Source organism: Diaphorina citri, unplaced genomic scaffold (genome assembly GCF_000475195.1).
Source record: "Diaphorina citri unplaced genomic scaffold, Diaci psyllid genome assembly version 1.1 scaffold13, whole genome shotgun sequence".
Lineage (NCBI taxonomy): Eukaryota > Metazoa > Arthropoda > Insecta > Hemiptera > Psyllidae > Diaphorina > Diaphorina citri.
In genome coordinates, this window is record NW_007377452.1 from 153,710 (window position 1) to 174,688 (window position 20,979).

The 20,979-nt window shown below is 37.9% G+C and overlaps 2 protein-coding genes across 5 annotated transcripts in view; both read left to right on the top strand.

Annotated features, from left to right (window-relative positions):
- Positions 1-20,979, top strand: part of LOC103506924 (sialin-like) — a 157,283-nt gene that overhangs the window by 5,066 nt on the left and 131,238 nt on the right. Inside the window, exon 3 of the mRNA XM_026821721.1 lies at positions 1,955-2,188. Coding sequence (XP_026677522.1) covers positions 1,955-2,188 — 234 coding nt within the window. The remainder of the gene's footprint in view (positions 1-1,954; positions 2,189-20,979) is intronic.
- On the top strand, positions 14,396-15,664 carry LOC103506775. 4 transcript variants are annotated; one of them, XM_008471182.3, is made up of 2 exons: positions 14,396-14,735; positions 14,868-15,664. In XM_008471182.3, exons 1-2 carry the CDS (start codon positions 14,501-14,503, stop codon positions 15,587-15,589), a joined length of 957 nt encoding a protein of 318 aa, XP_008469404.1. In that variant the 5' UTR covers positions 14,396-14,500; the 3' UTR covers positions 15,590-15,664. The 4 variants fall into 4 exon arrangements, with proteins under 4 accessions (XP_008469404.1, XP_026677640.1, XP_026677634.1 ...); XM_026821839.1 differs by having other exon boundaries at positions 14,396-14,707; positions 14,840-15,664; XM_026821833.1 differs by having other exon boundaries at positions 14,396-14,657; positions 14,790-15,664.

Sequence of the window (20,979 nt, forward strand, 5' to 3'; positions counted from 1 at the left end):
GGGGGGGGGTGGGGCATTTATACGGTTTCATCCCGGTTTGACTGTAATATTATACAAGGAAAGACAGTGTAGAGTTGTAGACAGTTAGAAATTCGTAGAAACTTCTTTAGTTTGCATAGGTATTCCTTGAGGAAAAGTGATTCTGTCAGTCTGTATCTATTACCTGTTAGGAATACTAGAAGGGAAGGCTGATAAAATAGGTACGGTACTAGGTGTAGGTATGCTGTGATAAAACATAGCTGATGTCAACTTGCCTCTAAGTGCCAAAAACCACAGAATCCAAATCAGTCTTGCTGTGTGTCTACAATAATTATTTTCCACGTTACAAATATGCTGGATCTGAACTCACGGTAGGTAGTATGTACGTCAGGCCAAGTTTCAGTGAACACGCCTATCCTATCCTCTTCGATTTCGGGACGATAAGACCCTGAGCAGTTACAGTTCCCTCTATCAAACCTTTTTTAAAAAAAATGCTTTGAAAACATTTTACAAGATTATTCTCGCCTTTTCATGTTGCAGGATGCCAAATTCGACTGGGACGAGCGAATACATTTTGAGCTTAATAGGTTCTTTGGAGGTCCTTTTTCTGAGTGGAACGTGTTTCATATGCCTTATTATGTATACTGTTAAGTACCTAATACCTATGCTGTGATAAAGTATAGATAGCTGATGTCAACTAGCGAACTAGCCACAAGGGCCAAAAAGCACAGAATCCAAGTCAATATTGCTGTGTGTAAGTGTGTCTATCATTATTTTCCACGTTACAAATGTGCTGGATATGCATATGAACTCACGGCAGTAGGTACACGCTAGGCCAAGTTTCATGTAATGTAATGTAATGTAATGTAAAGTTTTTTCTTTATTTTGATTATAATACAATATAATGAAGAAGGTAATAATAACAAAGGTACAATTTGGATTTACATAATCAGAGTAAAATACATAGTGATAATACATAGTGATAATAACAAAATTTGATAGCATTTGTCCTTCCTCCTTACAGTTATCAATCTGCCACTAGTGCACCTGTATATTTTTGCAATCTTTGCACAAACCACATTTATTTACATAGGTAAGTATTTGTTTATAGCGCGGTCAAATTTTGACTTGGCGGGGGGAGAGCTTTCGCGCTCCAATTTATTTCTTTTGAGATTATTTTACAAGGTTTTTCTCGCCTTTTCATGTTGCATATCAATCTGCCACTAGTGCACCTGTATATTTTTGCAATCTTTGCACAAACCACATTTATTTACATAGGTAAGTATTTGTTTATAGCGCGGTCAAATTTTGACTTGGCGGGGGGAGAGCTTTCGCGCTCCAATTTATTTCTTTTGAGATTATTTTACAAGGTTTTTCTCGCCTTTTCATGTTGCAGGATGCCAAATTCGACTGGGACGAGCGAACACAGGGCGTCATTCTGTCGTTCCTTGAGGAAAAAATAATTCTGTAGCTACATAGTAGGTAAATAAGAAGGGAAGACTGGTAAAATTAGTAATATAGGTACCTACCTAACCTATTATGTATACTGTTAAGTACCTATGCTGTGATAAAGTATAGATAGCTGATGTCAACTAGCGAACTAGCCACAAGGGCCAAAAAGCACAGAATCCAAGTATAGATAGCTGATGTCAACTAGCGAACTAGCCACAAGGGCCAAAAAGCACAGAATCCAAGTCAATATTGCTGTGTGTAAGTGTGTCTATCATTATTTTCCACATTACAAATGTGCTGGATACCTATGCATATGAACTCACGGCAGTAGGTACACGCTAGGCCAAGTTTCAGTAAGTGCACCTGTATATTTTTGCAATCTTTGCACAAACCACATTTATTTACATAAGTATTTGTTTATAGCGCGGTCAAATTTTGACTTGGCGGGGGGAGAGCTTTCGCGCTCCAATTTATTTCTTTTCAGATTATTTTACAAGGTTTTTCTCGCCTTTTCATGTTGCAGGATGCCAAATTCGACTGGGACGAGCGAACACAGGGCGTCATTCTGTCGGCCTTCTACTACGGCTACATACTCACCCACATACCGGGTGGCATCCTCTCTCAGAAGTTCGGCGGGAAGCATACCCTGGGTTTGGGTTTCTTGAGCACGGCGATATTTACCCTGCTGACTCCCCTGATTGCCCATTCTGGTCCTGTGTCTATGACCGTGCTGAGGTTTTTGGAAGGCGTTGGAGAGGTGAGTAAAGCGGGAAGCATACCCTGGGTTTGGCTGTCTTGAGCGCGGCCCAACTTACTTGTCATACAAACTAGCAAACTAATGTACCTACAGTCCCGTGTACACCCTCTGTAATAATCTGTGAGAATCCTACCATAAAGTCTAAAAAATACATACCCTACGGAGCGGCTATTTCTTCCCTACAAAAAAAAAAGATTATAAATTATTTGGTACGTAATTTTTCAAGAGGGCACTCGTAGAAAAAACATTTGTTATTACACACTTCAAACAAACAAAAGACAATTTGCTGGAATTGCTACAATCATTCTAATAAGAGCACGTGGCTTCGTTGTCAATAGAGATTAAGATAGGTGTTGACAATAGAGAAATTAATGTAGGTATTTACTTAGTAATGTAGGTATTTACTTATAAAACCGACCTCAGTGGTGTAGTCGTTAGCGCGGTGGCCTTCGAATGTGGAGGTTGGTGGTTCGAGTACAAGTCAAGTCATAAAATTAATCGAAGTCTCATAAAATTAATTTTGCTGAAAGTGATCTCTAATTCTACCTATAGTTACAATGCATGGATATAGCCAAATGGAAGCTCAACCGAGTGAGTGGGTTCCGGAACTCCAATTTGGAACTCTATATCAGGAAGCTCGACACATTATTATAGCATTCCAAAATCCTAAATCAGGGAAAATATCCCATCAAGAGAGTTCTTCCACCCTAAGTCGCCTAAAACGTGTGGCACTGATCTCTTTCTCGCAAAAGAAACACATTCTTAACTATTTTCGATGAGATATCAAAACTAATACTTACTCGAATACTCTGTACTTGATAAAACTTGATACTCCGGTATTACTCAAAAATCCGTATTACTTAAGCAATAGGGAGCATTGGGAGCACTAATACACTTTCGGAGAGCACTCCCAAATAGCCAGCTGCACGTGCTGTCCAGACTGACAACTGACAGCCAGACTTGTCTAAACCATAGGTGACGTGACGTTGCTAATCTCAAAAGATTCGTCACGTGACGTGACTTTGCTGATCTCAAGATATTTCTGATCTCTTATGTACCAACCCTGAAACCTCTTCTCTTGACTGATCCCAAACCTCCCCTGGGGATGTTGACTGATCTGCTGCCACTGCCACATCAACAACATCTCAAGAGATCCGTCGGAAACTAGTGCATTGGTCATTATGTCTGTCGCGTCTTATAACCACTGATTCCAGTGCCCTATAACACCAAAGTATGGAAAAGTATTTACAATTCCATATTTCGATATTTATTGGCCTTTCTGGGCGTAGCTTAACACAGGTGACGCTAAAATCGGTCTTAAATTAACGACTGAAGTGTTATCTAAAACTTTCTCGCTTTGAGTTCATAGGTCGTCGCGACAAATTTCAAGATCAGAGCTCATTTGTATGAGAAAATGTGAAAAAAATCCCTTTCAAATTAATTTAAGGATGACTGAATTACAAGGAGGAGACTGACAAGAAACGCCGACCCTATTCAATAGGAAAAGATAAGGAAAAGGAAAACTAGAAGAAAACTTTAATCCAGACTCTTATTGGTTGAAAAATCTAGTGAACTTTTCTTAGCCTTGCTGTTTGAGCTCGTCCACCAATCAAATCGCTAGCGACCGTCTTCTGTCAAAGTAAGACATGTTCTTGCTGAAAACGGCTACTTGGTCTTTGGCGTATATCTCTTAGTAGCCCGGTCAAATTTTGACTTTCCGGGGGGGAGTGCTACCACGCTCCTTTATGCGAAGTTCTTCAATATCCCGTAGTGACTGGACTTTTTTTTTCTTAGCAATGCTTATGAACATCTTGTTTGCGATATAGACTGGGATTGAAATTGAAAATAATGCTATTTGATGATCTAGTCCGAAGATTTCTCGTCCATACCTACTTAAGCTTTGCACTCTTACTTCTATTATCCTTCTATTATCCAGTAAAAGGGATATTCAAACCTACTTTTTTACCGATAGAGAGCCGAAGACCATTGTGTACTTAGTTCCGTACGCATAGACATTTTTGTTTATCTATCTGCGGCTCGTCCACCAATCAAATCGCTAGCGACCGCCTTCTGTCGAAGACATGTTCTTGCTGAAAACGGCTACTTGGTCTTTGGCGTATATCTCTTAGTAGTCCGGTGAAATTTTGACTTTCCGGGGGAAGTGCTACCACGCTCCTTTATGCGAAGTTTTTCAATATCCCGTAGTTTTTTACTTTCTATTTTTCTCTCTCTTAAGTGCTTTAGCAATGCTTATGGACATCTCTTTTGCGCTATAGACTGGGCTTGAAATTGAAAATAATGCTATTTGATGATCTAGTCCGAAGATTTCTCGTCCATACCTACTTAAGCTTTGCACTCTTACTTCTATTATCCAGTAAAAGGGACATTCAAACCTACTTTTTTACCGATAGAGAGCCGAAGACCATTGTGTACTTAGTTCCGTACGCATAGACATTTTTGTTTATCTATCTGCTCAAGTGGTCATACTCAGAAATCGATGAAGCGAATCAACAATAATATTGTAGAGGAGAGAAAAAGTTCTAATAAATATAATCTGGTAATATCATAAATCATATTACCTATACATATGTCTACTATACAGGATGGGCTAGTCTTGGTAATTTTAAATCAAGGCTTCTAATGGGTTGGCACCCTTAATTCAGAGTTACAAAACACCAAGATTGCGTTGAGGGCCAGAAGTTAAAAAATCTGAATTAAGGGTACCAAAGTAGGAGCTGCAAACAACAAAACTACATTGCAACAAAAAAGAAAAAAAATGGGTCTTACAGTCTCGAAATCGAAGAGAAGGAAGAGAGAGTAAGAGAAAGCCAGCCGTTCCGAGAACGAACCGTACCGTAGCAAACCGAGAACGAACAAAAGGATAAAGTTCGCCAAGGGCGGGAATCAAACCCGCAGTCTACCGCTTACCGCGGGCGCGCTTCCAAGCCACCTAGGCAAAAATAGGAGAGTGTCATCCTGTATAATACTAACCTACCTTAGCATAAAGCGTAAAAATATACCTACAGATTTTATATTAGAGAAATTTTCGCTGTTATCATGAAATACCTGTAATAGGTAAATGTTCGCAGTTTACAAAGAACTAGAAAAATACCCAACTTAGATTATATCTTCGATGGTATCAAAAAAGTTGGTTCAACAACAGCTAGTCAGTCGGTTTTCGAGATCACCAAAAGTCCTTCTCCTACAACCACTTCGTTATTCTTTAAACTCTTTAAAGTATTCAAATACTCGCCCATTGTAGACACCTAAGTAATTAAGTCAGGTTCCTCATTAAAGCGACTAACCACTTTCTTTAGGACAATAAAATAAGATATTCTTAGGCTTGTAAAAAAATGCATGCCATATTCTTAGCACGTTTAATTACGTACGCTAATAATCCATGTTCATGGTCGGATTTAGGCATGAGTTAGAATCTTATTGGAAAGCAAGCTTATTAGTGGACAGTGGGACACCTTTGTGTGAAGTACATTTAGCGATACACCTAACGTTGTTAGATTTATGCCCGTGGCCACACGTTCAGTTAAACTGAGATCAAAGTCAAACTGTATGGTTTAAAGGTTTAAACAATGAATATCTGTCTAATCTTAGGTCTCAGTTCAAAATCAATCAATGAAGATTACTTAATCCAGTCTAAATATTTAACTTTAAACATGTTAAAGTCCAAGTGTAGTGCCGGTTAAATCTAGCATTTTTTTAAGCAGTCCAATTATGTAGAAATAATTTATTAATTTGAATTCAATTCTCCCCAGGTGCCAGGTGGATGTTTGCTGAGTTCCAAATCACGATCTTGACATTACCCCATGCTACCGAAGCTGAGACAATGCCTATATCCTGGAGTGTGTCATTCACCGGTCCAGATATCAGCCATAATCGATAGTGCTCATCTTCAGTGCTTTCGTGGAACTTCCTCAATCCCTACTGACTCCGATGGCGATGGCAGAAACAGGTTAAGATTTTTTGACATATAAGATTTTTTGACATATACTCAGTAAAGTCATATTGGTTTTGCACCATTTCATCTTATTTCCCCTGGGATTCCAATTAGCTTCTCAATCTCGATAGTGCTCATCTTAAGTGCTTTCGTGGAACTTCCTCAATCCCTACTGACTCCGATGTCGATGGCAGAAACAGGTAAAGATTTTTTGACATATACTCAGTAAAGTCATATTGGTTTTGCACCATTTCATCTTATTTCCCCTGGGATTCCAATTAGCTTCTCAATCTTCCATTTAGCTTGAAACTTTTTGGCTAGGACGCCGGACGGTCAAGGAAATTTTTGATCGTTATGGAGCTACATTAGGGTAAATCTTATGCTCACCCGATTATATTTCTTTCCTTCCTATAGGATAAGGAAACTAAAAGGAAGTAATATTTGAAGTATTTCCGATATTAGCTATTTTTAAAAACATTATGTAGCTACATTGGCGTCCAAACATATTCGTAACAGTTGTCCGGAGGAAAAAAGTTCCTTAAACTCATTCCAGGCTTAGGACAAAAAAAAAATCCTTAGTCATTAGTTGCCTAATCAAACAAAAGCAACCTGATACCAAATTACACATAATACCAAACTCGAACTTTTTTTCATCAAAAAACGAAAGGAAAAGTTGTTTCTTCAAGAAGAACAACGCACACACACAAGTGAAATTGAAATCTGGATTAGAGATAACAAAACAGAGACCAAACCAGGTAGAAGGTTTGATAAAACCAATTGCATTCGAATAAAATTCCTTAGTCATTAGTTGCCTAATCAAACAAAAGCAACCTGATACCAAATTACACAAAATACCAAACTTGAACTTTTTTTTTCATCAAAAAACGAAAGGAAAAGTTGTTTCTTCAAGAAGAACAACGCACACACAAGTGAAATTGAAATCTGGATTAGAGATAACAAAACAGAGACAAAACCAGGTAGAAGGTTTGATAAAACCAATTGCATTCGCCGAGCGCGATCCATTACGAAACGTGTTGTGATATCGTGAGGTAGGTTATATATTATGAGTCATCTGTTGATGAGCTCAAGGTACCCGACTTGCTGACTTTAGCCTGATTAGACCTGAGGAATTAATCATCGAATACCGATCCAATTATCTTGTGAAGAATAACCCATCTGATGACTTGATGATAATGATTTAGATGCGATGTAGAAAATAGATGAAATGTAGATAAATTTGTAAAGAAAATCTTGTGTAAACAACACTTGATTTGAAGACAAAGAATATCTACGAAGCAATGAACCAATTACTATCTAAATACCAAGACAATATTTTATTACATAAATAATAATTAGACTAAAATGTGGAAAACCAACTCTTTTTAGGATATTCAATAATTCACTATAAGATTTATTCTTACAGGTTAGATTCTTCACTTTTATCCATTTATCATCCCATTTTCAATGGATAGTTGGATAGCCAACGAAGAATCTTGGCAGATCTAATAATAAGTTATACGAGTAAGTTACAATATTCTCAATGCTCACGAGTTAATAACTTCAATCCCTACAAGATCTTATTTGTAAGGTAAATACCTTAATTACAGCTTTCCAGATGGTTATTTCTTTACTCAATGCAACATACCTTGTGAATACATTAAAGTCAGATAGATAAATGTAGGTGAATATCGAAGTAATTTAGGGACTATTAAATTAATAATTTAGCGTCTTGTTAAAAACGGTGTAGGTTTAAAAAATAAACTTCAGGAGATGTTGGATACCTCCTACACTCCTTTCTGTTAATAATAAAATGGTTTATCTACCGAAAAGTTGAAGCTCATATCTTTTGATGGATATTGAAGATACCTAGTTTAAGATCTTCAACAGCTATTTCGGGTTTATTTGTCCTGTTTTGCTAATTTGTATACCTATCTAATATCTATTGTAAACCCTAACGGGTAAAAAAGTTACATATTTTAGTCGTAACTTAGATAAATATTTACAGTTAAATCCTGAAATATATTATTTTAAATAACTTGGATGCATGCATAGTAAACGCTCAGCAAAGAGGTCCAACAATTTTTACACAGAGTTCCCACCTTTAAGGTATAACTGGAGTGGTTGGGGGTTTAAAAGAGAGAGAAGACCTAAAGGTTAGATCGCACCATTTGGCATCGTCCCAAATATCTATTTGTCATGTATTTGCCATCAAATAATCATATTTGACAAACACCAGAAATGCCTATTACACTGTTTATTCAAAACCATCAAAAACACCACATTTCCAATTTGTCTAAATTTATTTGGGGATCAGACTCTTTGGCACTGCTTGTACAAATATTTGGCACTGTGTGATCTTGCCTTTAGTCATCATCAGCCTAGCCTACCTTGAATAAGTATCTGTTCAAAAGTTACGATCACTAGACAAGGGCTTTTGGGACATACTGTACATGAGCTTATAGCTTTCCCTTTTGAAAAATCTCTCGATCCGCCACTGGTATCCATATCCAATGTGTTATCCCGACTTTGTTGCAAACACTAGACAAGAGAATTAAGAGATGGGTTAACACTAATTCATCCCATTACATAATACCCTCTCATACATTTTATCCTTCAATCCTACGCGCCGAATTAGGTTGGTTTCCATAAAATTGCAGAGATTAAAGAGAACTCCGCAGTTTTGCCTGCCAGACAGACTAAATGCGAGTATTAGAATAGGTGTGCAGGCAAGACAAGGGCAATTGTGTGGTATAATGAACTCTGCCGCCCAACCTCAGGGACTTCGCTACAGTCTGGGGAACAAATGGAAATTGATTATAGTAATGGTCCATGTGTTCTTCTATTGAGCTTAAGTTTACACAGAAACTTATTTCTTGCTAGATGATTTGCAACCTTTAATATGCCCGAACCTTTAATGGAAATTGGACGCATCCACTACATCGTACCCTGCCTTTATAGATCATTTAAACAGTCAGCTAACAGCTCAAATGTCTTGAAACGGACAGCATTAAGCAGAAAACCATCCATAGGGCGATTCCCCTTATGGATGGGATGGTTCCTTTGTGCTGTCCACATCTTTGCTAACAGCTCAAGTCTTCATTGCTATTTTCTGTACGTAGGTACACAAACAGCCCAAAAAGAATTTCAGTGAAAGAGAGGAAAGCCTCCCCAAACCCTTTTCTATTAACAGCCCTATGAATATGATTATCATCACATCATCAGTATCATTATCATCAGTATCGTTACATGGATAGTATCATCATTATCTAAATCCAGTTCGCCCAATAGGTAGATCTTCGGTGTAGCAAATAGAATAGAATAAAATAAATGTACTTCATGTATACTGCTAGGATGAGACAGAAAAGTCCCTTTACCCCCGTAGTATAAATATGGTCTCAAATAAAAGATATAAAAGCTTTTAAAATTTGGCCTTATTCATGTAATCGGGAATTGCGTCAGACCCTTTAAAAAATGGAAAAATAAAAAATGTTTCGCTCTAACTCCAGAAAGATTATTTAATCAATTATTGTAATTTTGGCAAGCATGTTCACATTTTGAGCTCAACCGGGACTTTCGGGGGTCCTTTCTCTGAGTGAGTTTTACAATTATTTGATATACGACAAATTCTAATGGAACTAGGGGTGAATTTCTTAGCAAGGATTGTAAATTCATGTGTCCCTGTTATTTTTATCCAAACCATCTCGATCTATCTCAATTCCAGGATCTGGAAACTCCATGGGCCGCAATTCTGAGCTCCCTCCCGGTATGGTCTCTTATAATATCCGAAGTGGGCCATGATTACGGTTTCTACCTTATCTCTTCGGACCTTCCCAAGTATATGAGTCAGGTGATAGGACTGTCTGTTGCAGAGGTAAGATATGAACAGTATTTCGCTACGGGGACACGGTTGGTTTCAGTCGTACCGCACAGCAGAGCGTATGTTCAACCTGCCTCGTGGTGTAGTGGTCGAGACGCTCACCTGGTAAACAGGAGGGTGTGGGTTCACGGTTCAATCTTATCCGAGGTATGGAATTTTACCGTCAATATAATTTGAAAATTTGACCACAATAATAGTAGTAGCCTACTGCTGGAGTAAAGGGACTTTTCAGTCCTATACGAGCAGTATAAATAAGCACTATTATTATTAAAATTGGTTGCCATGCAGAACAAAAGGTCCTGGATTAACCCAGCACCTTAATGGGAAATACTATTTTTTTTTCTTCTGATTACCCTCATCAGAAGATTTTGAAAGATAAAACACAACCCTAAATTTCAGCTTCTCAAAACTCCAGATTCAAATTTAATAATTTTTTTTCGTCTTCCAGAACGGAGTCCTATCTGCTCTTCCGTTCCTGATCATGTGGCTCGTGTCAATGTCTAGCAGTGCTCTGGCGGATTATTTGATTGTCCGAGATATCCTGAGCCGCACCAATGTGAGGAAAGTGTTCGCTACTTTGGGTAAGTTATCAATAGTCCCAGTTGTAGGGGCTCTTGCACACATGCTAGGGCATTGGATTATACTTTGTTCCCACTGAAACCTACATTGTATACTTGGTCCTACTAAAAAAATAATAAATAAAGCACTGTTTATACCAATACGGGATTGCTAGAACATTGGATTTTATAACCCGAGGAACTGTGTTGACATTCTTAACAGCGACAAAAAATAAGTCAGCCAGCTTAGTAGCTTGGAAGGTAACATATCTGCCTTGTAAGTTATAAGCTTTATAAGTGATAGATCGCGGTTTTGATTCCCGTTCGGGGGGAGGGGGTACTTTATCTTAAACAGATAAGGTAAGACCCTCTTGTCCAACAAACCCCTCTATAAAACCTCTTTGAAAAAATAAAATAAAAAAAATAAAACATAATTATATTAGGTACCTGTATATGTGATCAATAAATTCAATTAAATTCCTGTACATTATTTTCTTCCCCCAGGCGCCGTGTTGCCAGGTGTAGGGGCTCTGGCCGCCTCCTACGTGGGATGTAACACCTCCATGGTTGCCATCTGCTTCACCATCGGTATGGCCTTCATGGGGTTCTGCTACGCCAGCATACGAGTCAACCCGATCGATCTGAGCCCGAACTTTAGCGGCACTATTATGGCGCTGAGTAATGGCCTTGGCTGTGTGTCCGGGATGGTAGCGCCGCTGACGGTGGGATTTCTAACTCAGAATGTAAGTGTCTTTCACTTTGGCTAGGTACACTCACGTTAGGACAGAAGAAAGCCAGCTATTAGCCAGAATATTATCCTGTTCAGAAAAGCAAAAAAAAAAAAAAAAATATACGGCAGATTATAAGTACGTATATGTAACTTTTTCAATGGCATCAATATTTTGGCCAGCCTAGTTAGCTTGGAAGGTAGTGCGTCGGCCTTGTAAGAGCTAAGTCACGGGTTCGGTTCCCACCCGGTCCGATCTTTAACAGATAAGGTTCGTTCTCGGAACGGCTGTCTTTTTTCTTTTTCCCATCATTTCCGCCTTCTCTTCGATTTCAGTATCATTTCAGAATAGTTACAGTTCCCTCTATCAAATCTCTGGACTTTTTTTTTCAATTCTTTAGGCCGGTGCTTAGCACCTCGAAATATTTGCAAAAGCTCAATAATAGGTACCTCTCTTAAGTTAACACCTCTTAACTCTCTTTTCTCTCCTCAGAAAACGCTGTTGGAATGGCGGGTGGTCTTCTGGATCATGTTCCTGACTCTGTTCATATCGAACGTATTCTTCGTGCTGTTTGGATCTGGTGAGGTGCAATATTGGAACGAGAAAAACGGGGGTGTTGAAATCAACGATCGACAAGAATTGGAACAGAGCTAGAAGCGAAATGAACTTACCATTAGCTAATGAAGGAAGAAGGACTGTAAATGTTGAATGAACTAAAGACTGTGGATAAACAATGGCAGAATAGTCATTCAAAGAAGCTGTAACTCAGGAAAAAAATCTAGTGGGAACATCACACGACTTTCTATTATATTTGCGGAATACGTATTTGAAAAAAAATCCAAGTCCCGAGCCGCCTACGGCGGCCGATTTTCGGTCTTAAAATACTCCCCGTGTAATAAAGAATCATAAAAAGTATGATTTTTTTTTTTTCAAGTTCAAAGCAACATTGACTTTGGTTGATATCTGGATGAGGGACTGTCCGATTTTTACCAAATTGTTACAGTCGCGTCCTCGGACCATAACGGTATAGCATACTAAATTTCATCGCTCTACGACAAACCGTTCTTGAGATATTTTGCATAAAAACTTTTCAACCTTTTCCACGAAATAAGGCTTAAGTAACAATTACCTTGGTACCTCGAAGCAACAATGACTTTGGTTGATATTATTTGGATGGGTGATTATCCGATTTTCACCAAATTGTTACAGTCGCGTCCTTGGACCATACCGGGATAGCATACCAAATTTCATTTCTCTAGTACACCAACGTATTCAGCTCGTTCCAAACGCTGGCCTGGGTGGGTTAGAGGCTGGCCTTGGTGGGTTAGGGACTGGATATGGAGAGTAAGGGATTGGATTTGGAGGTATCGGAGCAGGAATATATGCGGCAATGCAAGTTCCACATGGCAAAAGGCTGGGTGGTACATTGTTAATAACAATACCGACGGATTTATCAATTTGAGTGTTGGTGCTAGTCGGTTCTGTATGAATATCCAGGGATTGGTCTTGTTGAGGATTTTTATTGACTACCAGTGGTATGTCTAGTTCAGCGTTTCTGACATTTGACCCGGTGCCATTTCCCTAGTAATGTATATCAATGTTTGGATCTTCCACATGTCGTCTGTGGATAGGAACGCTTCTTCTCCGCGTCTACGTTGTATATCTTCCAATAATAAACGTCGCCAATGTGGCGATACTTCCCATTTAGGTGCCGGGTCAACACGAGAACATCAGAAAGTAACCCTTTGAAATATTTACAATCGAAAAACGAGTGCAAATTTTTGTCGATGGTGGGATTCGAACCCGAGACCTTCTGCATGGCAAGCAAGCGCGTTACCACTGGACCAACCGTGCCCCCACCACTGACTACTTTATATCTATCCATAAAGCGAGACATTGATAAAATGCATACATAAATTTTTGTTCCAGGTTTTAAAGAAGATTCACCTGTTTTCAAGTTCGACAATGTTCCTGGCTCCGAAGATTCCATGGATGAACCTATGGTTGAATTTCTGAAAGGTCAAAGCACTAAGGAGTCCGCACCAAGTACTGAACTACCCAACATATCCGATAATGTACAACATGTTGCTGATAAAACGATCACAATACATCTAAACGAAGCCAAGCTCAACTCAACCGGAATACAGAACAAAAGCTCATCTGAGTTTTCTAACGAGGAAGGTACGGATAAGAAAAGCACCTCCAATCTCGCAAGGAAGCAAAAGAAGAAACTTCGGAGACGCAGAAAATCAGATTTGAAAAGACAAAATATTATATTCAATCATTCCAAAACAGAGTAAATATCTAGATTTCTACTCGAAATTGTTTTACCACGTCCCTTCGGGCAACTCGAAGCCCCGATTAGGACCATGATTTAATAAGCAACTGTCCTTTGGGTGTTACATAAACGTTTTTGTCAAATTTTATCAAAATCAGACGTAACGTCTGGATGGTTGGTTAACCCTAAAAAGGGTTCCCACAGGGTCCCCATTGGCCTTATTGGGGCCTAAAATCCAATAAATGTCCTAATTTTCTTGAATGTTTGAATTTTTAAAATCCAAGTTGGAATAAAACTTATCCTGATGTAATAAGGAAAGCATTTAGTAGGTACTATGTACCGTTTAAAGTTCAATTGATAACTTCAGTCCTGATTACGACGTCAATTTCAATCTAATCTAGAAAAAAGAGTTTTATGACAGTTGATATAGAATCAACGTTAGCTATTTCTTGGAAATGGTAGATATTATGCTAAATAGTTGGTTTGTTTCCCAAATTTCTTATAGCTGTGAATACCTATGGAGATTTGAGATTATAAAAGAAGTTGTGATTCTGCTGAACGAGTCTCGAGTCCAGTAAGTTTTCTGCTTTCGAGGTATCTACACTTCTTTACACATACCACTGAAAGGTACTAAAGAGGGGCGATTAGGAAAAATTAATTTTCATTCATTGTGAATTAGATGAATCCAAATGGCTATGCACAGAATACTCTGCACATTTTCTGCATTTTTCATGCTCTGGGAGGAATCGTGTGGTTATTATAAGGCTAAAAGGAAGTCTTGATTTCGAAAAAAAAAAAAAAAAAAAAGCATGTATGTTGACAAAGTTTCAAACTCGTCGCTTCAAGTTGAGTCTAATGACACTCTTCCGCCTAGAGATAAAGAAATACAAAATGGTAGAAAAGCTGAGGAGAGCTTGCGAATGACAGAAAATAGCAAAAGTGACGTGAAGAAACAAAGTTCAAAGGATTTGACCAAACAAAATGAAACGGATAAATCTGAAAACTCAAAAATAAAATCAATCATCGAAAAGTACAACAAACTAACTTCCGTGCAGAATGATGAAGCTGTGACAACTCCTATCAAAACTAACAAAGCTCCCTCTAATAAAATAAAAGAACTAACCGAGGTATTCGATACGGACGCAAGTTCTAAACATTCCAGATACAACAAACTAACTTCCGTGCAGAATGATGAAGCTGTGACAGCTCCTATCAAAACTAACAAAGCTCCCTCTAATAAAATAAAAGAACTAACCGAGGTATTCGATACGGACGCAAGTTCTAAACATTCCAGCCAAGAAATATCTGCTCCTGTACAAGATGAGAATATTCCAAGAAGTCAGAAACTAGAGGAAACGCCATCTGATGACTCGCGAACTAAAGATAGCATAGAACTACCCAAGTCACCAATAACACGAGATAGTATTCCACACAACACATCGGATACATCGTTAGCCTCTGAGAAACTGCAAAGTATTCCTCCACACATCCCGAGTGAAGATTACAAGAACTACCGAAGACACAAAACTAAACTACAACTCGCAAAGGAAGAATTCCTTAGTAACATGGCTTGCACGAGTAGTCACCTGGACAATATCAATACAGTTGAAACAGTAGGAACTATCGCTGCTGATCCAAATCACACCGACACTACCAAACCAAACCCACATGTGAAACCAGTCCAGAAGTCTTTCAGCTCAGGCATGATCAATACTTTGTCTAACAGCTACGGGAAATTGAACAAAGAAGAAGCAACCAAATCCAATGACAGTCATGTGAAGGCAAAGAAGAAAACCAAGTCTTTTCGTGAGAAGTTTAGTACGTTTAGGCTGAAATTTAAGAAGCCCAAATCAGACAAGAATCTTCTGGATGTAGGAGACTCGTGTGGGCTTAGTTTGGATACGGGGATTAATAATGGCGCTTCTGATGTCAGTGCGAGAACTTCTACTCATTCCATTGCGTCCAACTGTAGCAAGTCTTCGAGCTGGCGTAGGTTCTTTGATAGGTAGCATGTTAAATGTGAAATCCAGTCGTATGCCTATGTGTCAATAAATCCAAGTCAATCATCTAGTCTTCCATTTGTATTTGTCTAATTGTTTTATCTTTTGATCACGTAGTATATTACAGTACTTACCTATAAAAAGTAAGATTAAAAGGAGTCTATCCTATGTAACTTTTCACGAGAAATCGAGTGCTGGACATATAAAGACGTTCGCGCGCCTCCCGGCACGCTTGATAATGTGACAATTGATTGATCAATAAATCCATTTCAATTTCAAGGTACACAGGTACTGATTTTCTCTAATCACGACTTCACCTACTCCTGCTCCACTAACTTTCACAGTTCTGCCCCCTGGTTGGACAGTTTTTCCACCCGATTGGATTCATGGATAGTGAGTTTGCGAGAAAAATGCGAAATGAAACATCTCCAACTGATTTGAAAATACCTCAATAGTTGTATTATTCCTATCTCCTACGAAAGTGAGCTACGTACGAGTTGAATAAGTTTAATTAAACAATGAGGAACTAATCAAATGTGTCAAAGATGCATGTTATCCGCATTTCATCAAAATCGGACAAACACTGAGTTTTTGTGAAGCAAACATACAGAAAACCCTAAGAGAAAATCGTCGAATTAAAGCGTAGAACCCGCCTCATTTGTTGGTACTTAGTCCTCTGTTTTCTAATTCCAGGCAAAGTTTTTTTTTTTTTTTTCTTTCTTTCCATTGTTCTCAGCTAGGCTTACGAAAGTGAGCTACGTACGAGTTGAATAAGTTTAATTAAACAATGAGGAACTAATCAAATGTGTATCCGCAAAGATGCATGTTATCCGCATTTCATCAAAATCGGACAAACCCTTCTGGAGTTTTTGTGAAGCAAACATACAGAAAAACCTAAGAGAAAATCGTCGAATTAAAGCTTAGAACCTGCCTCATTTGTTGGTACTTAGTCCTCTGTTTTCTAATTCCAGGCAAAGTTTTTTTCTTTCTTTCCATTGTTCCGGTTCAGCTCAGCTAGGCTTATTCATTATATTCCGAATTCTCTCATATTTAATTAACTTCAATGTGCTCCTGTTAGCTTTACCTAATATTAAAGTGTGCATCTTACCATATCGCATTTACACATGTAAAATGAACGCTATGAGTAGGGGAGAACGGGGCAGACCCAAATCTTGAGAAGTTGAGAAGAAAACTTATTTTTTAATTACCAACTTTCATCACTAATGGGCAAGATAATCCTAGACCCTTGACAAATGGAGTGTGTCCGAAGGCATGTGATGTGTTCCAATTCCAATCCACATCAGTTGAGAAGAAAACTTGAAAAATTATATTTCTGAGAGAAGATGTCAATTTTAAATTTGAAGAAAAGGAAGCTCACAATTTGAGTGATAATCAATTTAAAGCCTTGAAAAATGTTAGGATTCTCTCATAAGAGCTCTTCCACCCAACTGGATTTATTAAATCACTACTCTTTCAGGGATGTAGGTCCAAAACTTCAACTAATTTTCACTACAGAGAAGAAACGCATCGTACATCATGGAGAAAAAAAATGGTTGATTCTCATTTACAAATAAAAGAAGTTATCCATGGTCATAAAGTCTGAAACAAATAAAATTAGTGTTCCATTCTGCGCCGTGGTACCCTACTTTATTATACATTATGATGGAGTATCATTTCACATTAGGTAGCTACTGGTAGTTACCTATATCTTTCACTTGATGTAAAGATTTGCTAATGTGCTGGTGAGAAATTTTATTTTGACAGCCAAATTCATGATGAGCTGTTGTGAATTACCCAAACAGTAAGTAGCCATCTTTAGGCAGTGAAGATTTGGTAAACCATTAAACAATAAACAACTTTCTTTACACGTACTTATTTATAAATAATAGTAATAAACCAGCGTTTTACCAGCGGATTTTTTCCAGTATCGCACAGTTTTTTGGGTCTCTCTGCGATCCTACCATATCCAATTTCAGAAAAAAACTGAAAGAAAAGTCTTTATTCTTTTCGTTCGATCAGTGAGCTCTCTTTCGTGGTAGACTTACAGACTTGTATCTTGTATCCAACCCACATTTGATTAATATTGACATCTGATATGCCTACAAAATTAAAGAATCTAGAGATCTGAATTCTCCAAAAACCACATTCTTAGCACGTTTAATTACGTACGCTAATAATCCATGTTCATGGTCGGATTTAGGCATGAGTTAGAATCTTATTGGAAAGCAAGCTTAAGGTCGATCATTTACGACCGGTTTTAGCGTCACCTATGTTAAGCTACGCCGAGCAAGGCCAATAAATGGATGGGTGACTTAAACCTTATATTTATAAATAAATATCTCTAATTCTATAGGTACAATGCATGGATATAGCCGAATGGAAGCTCAATCGAGTGAGTGGGTTACGGAACTCCAATTTGGAACTCTGTATCAGGAAGCTCGACACATTATTATAGCATTCCAAAATCCTAAATCAGGGAAAGTATCCCAACAAGAGAGTTCTTCCACCCTAAGTCGCCTAAAACTTGTGGCACTGATTTCTTTCTCACAAAAGAAACACATTCTTAACTATTTTCGATGAGATATCAAAACTAATACTTACTCGAATACTCTGTACTTGATAAAACTCGATACTCCCGAAAAATCAAATCAAGAATAATAATAAACTGGATATTAAACAAATTAGGTAGGTACATAAGTACTGATTTTCTTTAATCCTGATCGAATAAACTACGAGCTAAATAATTCCCGGAGGGACGGACCCAGCTTGTTTTTTTTTTTTTTTTTTTTTTTTTTTTTTTTTTTTTTTTTTATTTTTTTTTGGTAAAACACCCAGTTATCGACACCCTTAAGGATTTTTTCATTTTTAATTTGCTATAACTCGTCCATTTATTGATGATAAAACTCGATACTCCGGTAATACTCAAAAATCCGTATTACTTAAGCAATAAGGGAGCATTGGGAGCACTAATGCACTTTCGGAGAGCACTCCGAAATAGCCAGCTGCACGTGCTGTCCAGACTGACAACTGACAGCCAGACTTGTCTAAACCATAGGTGACGTGACGTTGCTAATCTCAAAAGATTCGTCGCGTAACGTGACTTTGCTGATCTCGAGATATTTCTGATCTCTTATGTACCAACCCAGGAACCTCTTCTTTTGACTGATCCCAAACCTCCCCTGGGGATGTTGACTGATCAGCTGCCACTGCCACATCAACAACATCTCAAGAGATCCGTCGGAAACTAGTGCATTGATCATTATGTCTGTCGCGTCTTATAACCACTGATTCCAGTGCCCTATAACACCAAAGTATGGAAAAGTATTTACAATTCCATATTTCGATCTAATTCGTCCAAATTCAAAATTCTGCTTTTCCATTGGCTATTACACTTGTAAGATACTTTTCCATACTTTGGAGATATGAGGCATAGGTCTTCAAATACTAGGTCCTCCGACAACTTATGTCAGGAAACTTCCGCTCTCTGTCAGTTTCTACTCTGATACGTTTTCAAGTGGTTTGCACCTCGTCTGTTCTCCAAGGTGTTAAGGATTTCAATTCCCAGTCGAGAGTTGTTTTCAAGTGGTTTGCACCTCGTCTGTTCTCCAAGGTGTTAAGGATTTCAATTCCCAGTCGAGAGTTCTCAATGTTGTTAGCTACTTCCGATGGCGATTCCGTGTCAAATGTGAAAGATTCCCAGGAAAATTGTATTTCTATGTCAGTGTTACAACTTGGGGCACTCAGTAAGAATCAGTCTTACAATAAATTAAAAAAGTTCCTCATGCCATAATACCTACACTCATAATACATTTATGGTTTTGTGCTGTAAACCAGAATATAATAGAATATTCCTTGTCCTTGTTTATATTGCCCGCGAAGGACTGAAAAGTAAGTCCCTTTACCTTCGCAGTCTTAACAAGGTCTTTTTTATTTGATTAGTAATATCTATCTGCTCAAGTGGTCATACTCAGAAATCGATGAAGCGAATCAACAATAATATTGTAGAGGAGAGAAAAAGTTCTAATAAATATAATCTGGTAATATCATAAATCATATTACCTATACATATGTCTACTATACAGGATGGGCTAGTCTTGGTAATTTTAAATCAAGGCTTCTAATGGGTTGGCACCCTTAATTCAGAGTTACAAAACACCAAGATTGCGTTGAGGGCCAGAAGTTAAAAAATCTGAATTAAGGGTACCAAAGTAGGAGCTGCAAACAACAAAACTACATTGCAACAAAAAAGAAAAAAAATGGGTCTTACAGTCTCGAAATCGAAGAGAAGGAAGAGAGAGTAAGAGAAAGCCAGCCGTTCCGAGAACGAACCGTACCGTAGCAAACCGAGAATCATAATACCTACACTCATAATACATTTATGGTTTTGTGCTGTAAACCAGAATAGAATAGAATATTCCTTGTTTATATTGCCCGCGAAGGACTGAAAAGTAAGTCCCTTTACCTTCGCAGTCTTAACAAGGTCTTTTTTATTTGATTAGTAATTAATTCAAAATTCTGCTTTTCCATTGGCTATTACACTTACATATAAGATACTTTTCCATACTTTGGTTGGAGATATGAGGCACAGGTCTTCAAATACTAGGTCCTCCGACAACTTATGTCAGGAAACTTCCGCTCTCCGTCAGTTTCTACTCTGATACGTTTTCAAGTAATAGGAGAGTGTCATCCTGTATAATACTAACCTACCTTAGCATAAAGCGTAAAAATATACCTACAGATTTTATATTAGAGAAATTTTCGCTGTTATCATGAAATACCTGTAATAGGTAAATGTTCGCAGTTTACAAAGAACTAGAAAAATACCCAACTTAGATTATATCTTCGATGGATAGGAGAGTGTCATCCTGTATAACACTAACCTACCTTAGCATAAAGCGTAAAAATATACCTACAGATTTTATATTAGAGAAATTTTCGCCGTTATCATGAAATACCTGTAATAGGTAAATGTTCGCAGTTTACAAAGAACTAGAAAAATACCCAACTTAGATTATATCTTCGATGGTATCAAAAAAGTTGGTTCAACAACAGCTAGTCAGTCGGTTTTCGAGATCACCAAAAGTCCTTCTCCTACAACCACTTCGTTATTCTTTAAACTCTTTAAAGTATTCAAATACTCGCCCATTGATTGTAGACAACAGCGGATTTTTTCCAGTATCGCACAGTTTTTTGGGTCCCTCTGCGATCCTACCATATCCGATTTCAGAAAATGTATCCAACCCACATTTGATTAATATTGACATCTGATATGCCTACAAAATTAAAGAATCTAGAGATCTGAATTCTCCAAAAACCACACAAAATGAAAGTGTTCACAAAAATGTAATAAAATCGTGAATTCTAGATTTCCAAAAAACTCAATTTCGAAAAGAATAAAA

What these genes read in the sequence shown, in the direction of transcription:
- LOC103506775 (XM_008471182.3), top strand. Translation starts at nt 14,501, where the DNA reads ATGACAGAAAATAGCAAAAGTGACGTGAAGAAACAAAGTTCAAAGGAT. An exon ending in TACGGACGCAAGTTCTAAAC is followed by an intron (nt 14,736 to 14,867) that starts ATTCCAGATACA and finishes CAAGTTCTAAAC; the next exon opens with ATTCCAGCCAAGAAATATCT.